This window comes from Ruditapes philippinarum, unplaced genomic scaffold (genome assembly GCF_026571515.1).
Source record: "Ruditapes philippinarum isolate M1 unplaced genomic scaffold, ASM2657151v2 ctg627_1_1_1_1, whole genome shotgun sequence".
Classification (NCBI taxonomy): Eukaryota; Metazoa; Mollusca; class Bivalvia; order Venerida; family Veneridae; genus Ruditapes; species Ruditapes philippinarum.
This window is the reverse complement of record NW_026854864.1, coordinates 77,501-86,196: the sequence shown is the minus strand read 5'-3', so window position 1 is coordinate 86,196 and position 8,696 is coordinate 77,501. Positions and strand designations below refer to the sequence as shown.

General features: G+C 33.5%; 1 protein-coding gene and 1 long non-coding RNA gene across 2 annotated transcripts; one reads left to right on the top strand and one right to left on the bottom strand.

Annotated features, from left to right (window-relative positions):
• Positions 1-707: 707 nt before the first annotated feature.
• Positions 708-8,673, bottom strand: LOC132741340 (monocarboxylate transporter 12-like). The gene is made up of 6 exons (XM_060729484.1): positions 8,432-8,673; positions 5,837-6,108; positions 4,930-5,073; positions 3,554-4,342; positions 2,429-2,479; positions 708-1,057 (listed from the first exon to the last, which is right to left on the bottom strand). The coding sequence occupies exons 2-6, from the start codon at positions 6,102-6,104 to the stop codon at positions 918-920; spliced, it is 1,392 nt and encodes a 463-aa protein (XP_060585467.1). The 5' UTR covers positions 6,105-6,108; positions 8,432-8,673; the 3' UTR covers positions 708-917.
• LOC132741341 (uncharacterized) lies at positions 1,487-4,038 on the top strand. Its single transcript, XR_009627270.1, has 2 exons — positions 1,487-1,717; positions 3,816-4,038. It is a non-coding gene; the product is annotated as an uncharacterized LOC132741341 (long non-coding RNA).
• Positions 8,674-8,696: the final 23 nt, after the last annotated feature.

Here is an 8,696-nt window from a genome sequence, read left to right as displayed (position 1 = left end):
AGATAATCAGCGGAAACCATTTTGAAATTTAAAGCCCCTGTGACCTTGACCTTTGGCCTAGTGACCCCAAAATCAATAGGGGTCATCTACTAGTTATGACCAATCACTGTGTGAAATATGAAGACTTTTGTGATACATACTTTTCAAGATAATCAGCAGAAACCATTTTGACATTTAAGGTCCCTGTGACCTTGACCTTTGACCTAGTGACCCCAAAATCAATAGGGGTCATCTACTAGTGATGACCAATCACTATATGAAATATGAAGACTTTGTGATAAATACTTTTCAAGATAATCAGCGGAAACCATTTTGACATTTAAGGCCCATGTGACCTTGACCTTTGACCTAGTGACCCCAAAATCAATAGGGGTCATCTACTAGTTATGACCAATCACTGTGTGAAATGTGAAGACTTTGTGATACATACTTTTTAAGATAATCAGCGGAAACCATTTTGACATTTAAGGTCCCTGTGACCTTGACCTTTGACCTAGTGACCCCAAAATCAATAGGGGTCATCTACTAGTTATGACCAATCACTATGTGAAATATGAAGACTTTGTGATAAATACTTTTCAAGATAATCAGCGGAAACCATGTGGTCTACCGACGGACAGACCGACAGACTGACGGACCGACAGACAGACAGACAGACCGACATTAGCAAAACAATATACCCCCTCTTCTTCGAAGGGGGGCATAAAAACATAAACTAGGTAAAAATCATCAGTACATTTGTGTTGCGCGATAGTCACCGTGAGGGGCATTTAGTAATAGTAATACAGAATACACATTTTTTTTGTGTGCAAAATTAACAACAACAAAAAATCCGTCCAGTAGACCCCTACATTGATTACTTTGAGTTGTTCATACATAAATACCGGGACGAAAGCTGTAGTTATACAGGATTCTATTTATTGATTCGTATCTCTCAATATTTGTAATTCCTTTTCTTGATTATCCACAATGTTAATTGTCCTATCTATCAACATTTCGTCTTTTTGACTACACAGTGTAAGACTACTCACTATTGCTGACAGTAAGATACAGGCTGCTGAAATATACAATATCTGTATTGTTACCTCTAGAAATGACGATAAACAAACCAGTGAAAACTGGCTTCTACCGGTAACCTTTGTTCTTTATAACATCAACAAAATATACAAACGTTATTATTCTCCGCAAATTACAACCTAGAATTGATAGGAGCCAATATTGCTTGACGGATTTAGATAATCTTGTATATTGTTTTCCTTTATCACGCACCACAACCATTACATAAACAAGAGCAGTCCGAGGTGCAACGAGCTTCACTTTTCTCAGTTTTGCACATACTCTACATAAGGTAAAGATCGAATGGACCTTGACTATTTTATACGAAAATAGGTATTTTCAGGCATATTTCATCAAAATGCATCCCTATACAATGTATTATGTTTAATGTCATAAATTAATTCACTGACAATAGGTAGTCTTAAAAAAGGTCATTGTGTCCTTGACCTTTGACATTTTGACCAAAAATGAGTATATCTGATATAGTATTTATCAAGGTACATCGACATACAATGTTTGAACATTGAAGTGCCTAACTCAATGCACTTGGCTTAAATTGCCAGTTTTATGTTTTCTTATCACAGAAACCAGTGACTTTTATCTTTTTTTTAACCAGGAATAGTGTGGACTCATCAAGGTGAATATGCATAAAAATTCCAAGGTACGTGTCTATAATTTGAAATAATTAAAATTTGAATGTTTTTCCAGCGACCTTAACCTTTATTTTCTTGATCTGTCGTGACATATACAAAGTTTGAAGTTCCTAGTTATTTGCCATAACTTCTATGTTTGATATTAAGGTCACAGGGTCACCTTCAACTTTAATCTTTTGACATAAAAATGGATGCGGCATGTAAATCTCATCAAGGTGCATTTCTCTTTGAAAATGGAGCTTACGAATTTAATTAATTAGGTAAAAGCTCTAGCAGTATTTCGTATCGGATTGCATCCCGAATGATGAGAAAAATGTTCTACGTGGCATAGCATTCTTCGAATTCTAAAATACAAGCATGTTATTTTAAATCGGATACTTTTAGAAAAATGTGTTTAATTGCTTCAGCTTTGTTTGACAACGGAAGTATCCACATGGTATCGATGGCTCTCCCTTCAACAGTAGCCAATGTTTAGTAGGAGTGTAAAGCGTTTATAAAGTAAGGTTAAAAGTGTAAGACTGTACCATATGTTTAATCATATATTGTATGGGTTAAATATTTTTTATTTACTGTTTATAAAGTCAATCGAAATCCCTCGTCGATTTCAAGCAATTAACTTTTTATTGGAGTATGACGGAAATTAGAAAAGAGTTATGAAATTTATTCATTCCAGTGAGATATTAAAGAAATTTAATAACCTTCTTAATATCATAACTTACCTGCTATCAAGATTGACGGTTCATAATGGCCACCGACATCCACAAGAAAACCTGTAAAATATAATTATTATGTAGTCATATGTATGGTTCCTCACAAAATGCTTGAAATTATTTCTCATTTGATGGAAAAATGTAAACACATGGAATTCATATTGTAATTTCATTATATCAGTAATGAAATGCACTGAATAAACAATACTTTGAATTGCATGATGCCCTTATCGAAACGTAATTTTTAAAACCTTTTTTTGTTAAGATTCGTTTTCTCAGAAACTCAGAGTCATAAACTTGATATACATGTTTACAATCAAAGTATGTCACCATTTCAGAATGGCAGATAATCCTTTAAATCATTTGTTCAAAGTTATGCCATTTTCTACTTTTTGTTTTGTTTTATTTCTAAGGTAAATTTCTCAAAGACTGTCAAAGTTAATCATTTCAAACTTGTTCATTATTTAAATCTGAATCTATATAAAGGACAGTATCTTTATAATTTTATTTCTCAGTAATTCAAATTTTTGAGTTTCTTTGTTAACTTTTTTGTTAAGGTACATTTCTCAAAAAAATATCAAAGATACTTTAAACTCGAGTACTTGTTCAAATAAATTTGTAAGGGGCAGATAATTCTGAAAGCCATTTATGCTTAATTTTTTCCTTTTTTGTCTTGAAATATTTGTCTTTTTTTCAAAAACCGTTGGAGGTATCCACTTTAAACTAGAAATATTTGTTGAATAAAAATTGCAGGAATATATGTTTGCAGAATTATGTCCTCTATGTTGTCTTTTTTTCAATTATCAAACACTGAAAAAAATGTAGCGCGCTATCCGTGGACAAGTCTTGTTATTGTACAAAGTGACCAAAAATTGAAAGGCGCTTCAATTCGTGCCAAGAATCGCACATAAATGATTTTTCAATTTAATTCCGATTTTATTTCTTTATTATCCTTTGCTGATTTTTTTTGCCATTTGTAAGTGCTCTTGATCTGTGTAAGAAATTCAAAGGTTGTGCTAGGCATTTGGAGCCTGTGGAGTCTGTGGACTTGTCGTCTGCTGTTAAAACTATAATGTAATGACACCAATCAATTAACATGTATTTATGGGAATAATAGGGTTAAACCGGACATACCTGCAAACACTGGTCCAATGATTGAGCCAATTTCAGCGAAGAAAAACTGCAATCCAATAGCAGCAGATATGTAATTAATTCCAACGAATGGTAATGTAACGCCAGTAATTACCACGTAGCAATTACCAAAGAACAGTCCGAAGAGCACAACAAAAATAACATGTCCCCAAAAATAGTTCGATATCACAGAATATATAAAACAAGCGATTGCGACGATTCCGATTGAACCCGAAAACAAATGAATATCTTTGATTCGTTTTAGATTTGCTGCGATGCCTGTTAATAGCCTGCCAAATATAGATAAAATTCCTGAGAGTGAAACAAGAAATGCAGCCTCCAGAGCCGTAAACCCTTTTGAGACGATAAACGATGGAAGGTGCAAGTACATCAATATTGTCCCAAGGCAAAAGAAAAACATTGCCATACATAAACAGATAATTGGTTTGTTGAATAATACACCGAAATAAATCTTCGAAGTCGCCCAGCATGTTTGTCTTTCTCGTGACTGATGTAATGTACGTAATCTCCGCTGTCTCTGTGTATATTTCTCTAATTTACTAGGAAAACACATAACGCCAAAACTTATTACATTTGCCGCCATTGACGCTAATATTATAAAGAGTCCAAATGGTCCATAAGAATCACGTGATAATTGCATTAATGGCGGGAAAATGAAAACACCAGCCCCGACACCGGATACTGCGATTCCAAGAGCCAGATTTCTCCTCTTTCTAAAGTTGAAACTGACAACGACCATTGTTGCTGTATATCCTAGGGCGCCACCAATTCCTACAAAAACAAAAATATTTTTGCCTCAGAAATGCCTTAATTTTTATTTCTCTAAAGCTGTTAAATGTTGGTGTACTTTTATAGTTTCCAAAAAGTTATCCATTGGTTAATAACCTGAATCATCTTTTGCATCTGTTGTTTTTGCAATAAGTACAGTTATTGTGAATAAGTATTTTGTATGGAGGACAAAATATACTTTTGCTACATTTTTGACAAATTAATTTATAATAATCTCTACTTTCTCCAGATAACAAGCATCTAACATTCTCTAAAACCATCATTTAGCCATTATAAAATTCATGATTGCCTTTTCTTAATAAGTAAAAATTTATTTATTTCTGAGGCATAATGTGCCTTTAAGGGAGAAGGTTTATAAATGTTTAATTTGGTTGCTTCGAGCAAGTGACAATTCTTTTAAATGGACAGGTATGTACTGTTTACATTTAATTACTTTGTCGACAACATAAAGTTAACGTAAATTTGCTCTAAATTTGAGGGCCGCTGATCAACTTTTGTACAAGTGCGTTGTATCTGAATACATTTCGTTTCTTCCAAAATCCAAATCTTCTAGATATATTTAATGATACCTGAAAGGATCCCAAAAGTAAAAATGGCCAGTTCCATAGACTGTGCAAACGCTGTTCCGATGTATCCAAGTAGGAAGAATATTCCGGACAACACTAGGGTCGTCCTACAGCTATATCTGTCAATGACTGTACTTGACAAGGGTCCTGGGTTATATAATAGATTTTTAATCGATATAAAAGTATACTTTAATGTTCCTATGTTCCTTTAATACAAGACATTGTATAGAATCATCATCATCATCATCGTCATCACTTACATCATCATCGTTGTTGCTGCTGCCGTTGTTTTTGTTTATTTGACTTTATAGTCTAGAGAATGCTTCTTGGAATCAATTTGATAAATATTTGGAATCAACTGATAAATATTTAGGAAATTTCTGAAGTAAAATGCTTTCGTAAAAGATCGTGAAGACAATTTTCCATTTTAAACTTTTTTATAATGGAATCCTTAACAATCAAAATAGCACAGTTTCCTAAATTTGTTAAATTACAAACTATTTGCATTAATATAAACATTGTCATTTACGTTTGTCAAGACCCAAAAGCCTGATCATATTAATATTCCAAAGTCGTTATAATTACACATTTAGTCAAACATGAATACCGATACAGTTAATCAACAATGAAATTTATCGTCATAATTGACGATTTTTATAAATAAAGAATTAAGAGTGCACCAAATGTTTCAGATCTTCTTCTTTTTTTTTTGGTTTTAAGTCATACTGACCATGTAAATGGCGACTTTCAAGCATTTCTAGAAGAGACCTAGGTGCCCAACACGCTTTATTTCAGGCACCTAAGTATAGAACCACTTACTTCACATAAGCTAGCAAGATAGCTCCTTCATATGGAAGAATACAAATCCATGACGAGATTCTGAAAGGAGATTGAAAAAAGAACTACGTACCACCTAAAGAAAATAACGCCGTGTGCAATGCCCCAGCCCATGACGTCATGGCAACACTTTGGTTGTACCTCTCGAGAAGTGTTGAGTGGGAAATACCAATGGCATACATTAAGCCTCCGAGGATACAGAACGTTCCAAAACTTGCAAACAATACAGCCCAAGCCCATCCTCTGTCCAGATCATTGAATGAGTCTGCTTCATTATCACCAAAGCGCCCTTTATCACTTTCAATATGTCCGCTTTCACTGTCCTTGTCTGCTGTGACCATCCCGCTATAAAACATAAAGACTGATAAATCATTATCTGTAACTATGTCCTAGTCAATACCAGAAGTAGTCTACTAAGTTTCATTGGCTTACAAAGATGCTGTATTTTGTTTACTTGCACTTAGTTCATTGAAAGTCTGCAAAATTGCACTTTGAGCATTTCAAGTCTACATAACTGAACGTATTGCATTCAAGTCATCAGAACTGTATTTATTGTGCATTCAAGTCTACAGAATTAAATATCAGGTTTATAACGCTCATTGCATTAAAACGTACGTCTATTACAGTAACGTTATTCATTAGGCTTTAGTCTTCATTAAATATGCGACAATAACAAAACTAATGATGATATTTCTCTCCTACATAAAAATTGAAATTTAATATTTAAGAATATAATACATTCTTTCAAGAATTACAACCAATGTTATATGTATTACTCGCAGTCAAATACTTCCCTGTCACTCTCAATAATTGTTTCCTTTTGCGCGAGTACACTTTATTTGAGACAATAGAAATTTGATTAATCTTTCATAAAGACACTTGAAATATATCATTTTGTTTTGATAGACAAATATCGGTATATCTTGTTGGCTACATACACTGTATAACAATCATTTGAAACGCCGACATTGAATATATTTTCAATAACACTACGCAAATTCAGCTATCTCTTGAAAGCTAGGTAGCACCGACCGCCATTCATAACTGTTATTTTTCTTCGGTGGATCATTGGCATAATTATACTAGTCATTATGTAGTTAGTCTTTTGTTAATTTTACATGTATTATATTTATGAATGAATATATTAAAAAAAAAAACAATGAAAAACTGATAGTTGAACAATGCACGTACTTACAAATAAAACAAATCGCTGGAGCTTACAGTCTATTTAACTACATGTATTTAATATTCCATTAATACAATTGCAATGATAATTTATTGGCATCAAAATTATATCTTGAAACGAACCCAGAATTCAAAACATTAAATGTTTTGGATATCTTTGAAAACGAAACATTTTCAAGAAATGTTCTTGAAGCATGTATACTGGCTTATTGGGAACCATTTAGTCATGAGCCCAAATGATACTACTCATGACCAACCTCTACGGACTGTAGACCAAATAATTACCTGTTTTTTTGTTTTATTAGTTATTTATTCAAGACCAACCTCCATACCAAATCTTATGACGGTTCTAGCTATTGGTCGAACAAGCTTTTGTGACCTTGACAAAGGGGCGTCTAACCCAAAATTTATAAAAGGTTATCTGCTAAAAGTTGCTAGCATAAAAAATTAATTTATACATCACATACTTTTTATACACCCGTTTGAAAAACAGGTTGTATTATAGTCCCCCCAGATGGCTTCCAATTTTGTCCGGAGCATATCTCCTACACACACAAAAAACATGGAGGAATTTTAATGAAACTTTATAGAAATGTTCACAGCTATGAGAAGCTGTGTCCTGCACATGTACCAGGTCTCTCGGTCAAAGGTCAAGGTCACACTTTGAGGTCATTAAAAAGGCTTGTCCGGAGCAAAACTTATACATGCATTGAGGGATTTCAATATAACGTGGCACAAATGTTCACCTTTGTAAGGCTGAGTGTCGCGTGTAAAATTCAAGTGCCTGTGGTTAAGGTCAAGGTCACACATATGGGTCAAAGTTAAAAATTTGAGAATGTGTACTTAGACCCTTTAGTCATCATTTATTGAGGGATTGAAACACAAATGGTCATCCTGACTACCATTGTGAAGCTAAGTATTGCGCACATAAACCAGATCCCTGCTACCAAGTCAAGGTCACATAGAGAGGTCATAGTTTGTGCACGGGGACCATTTAGTCATCATATATTGATGGTATGAAACACAAAAGATAACAATCATGACTACAAGTATGACACATGTAATTGATGTTAATATTTATATGGTCAAGGTCACTAGAGATGATAAAGTATCCAGATATTGTCCGGATATTGCTTAGAGCATATCCTATATGCATATCTATAATGCCCACATCTCTGACAAAAGCCTTTGTGACGGGCGTATTTTGCGACAATGTTGCCCTTGTTACTATTAGATAGTAAAGGTAAATTACTATTTTAACTATCACAACTTAAGAAATTGCAATAAAAATTTTCGGGTAGAATGTTTACCATTGAGTTTAGAATAAATAACTTAATCAAACCATCACAAAACCCAGGTTTAAATTAAATCACCAACATCCAGTTCAAACTCAGAACGAAAAAAACAAACATTCCAAACGAAAACAGCTTACGTTGTCCGAATTGCTACCTACTTATAAAATAAACCTTTAAAGTATACTTACATATGTTATATAAATTCCTCCTAAAACCCACAAATAGTTACGGAACAGTGAACCATGGTATATTCAATAACTTTTTTCTTTATATATGTACTGCAGTAAATATCGTTGAGGCGTATAATTACAAAGTATTCTGACACGGAATCACCGAAATAGAAACATTAAAATTAAATACACTTAAGAAATACCAAACAACACAATATTCCAAACAAATATTAAGTTTATGTTGTAAATATTAACATTGTAAAAAACACACACTCACAAAATG

Coding starts and splice junctions, on each gene's coding strand:
- LOC132741340 (XM_060729484.1), bottom strand. CDS start 6,104: ATGGTCACAGCAGACAAGGACAGTGAAAGCGGACATATTGAAAGTGAT. Junction 4,343..4,929: donor TACTTTTGGGATCCTTTCAG/GTATCATTAAAT, acceptor TTGTTTTTGTAG/GAATTGGTGGCGCCCTAGGA. Junction 2,480..3,553: donor CATTGGACCAGTGTTTGCAG/GTATGTCCGGTT, acceptor TATATTTTACAG/GTTTTCTTGTGGATGTCGGT.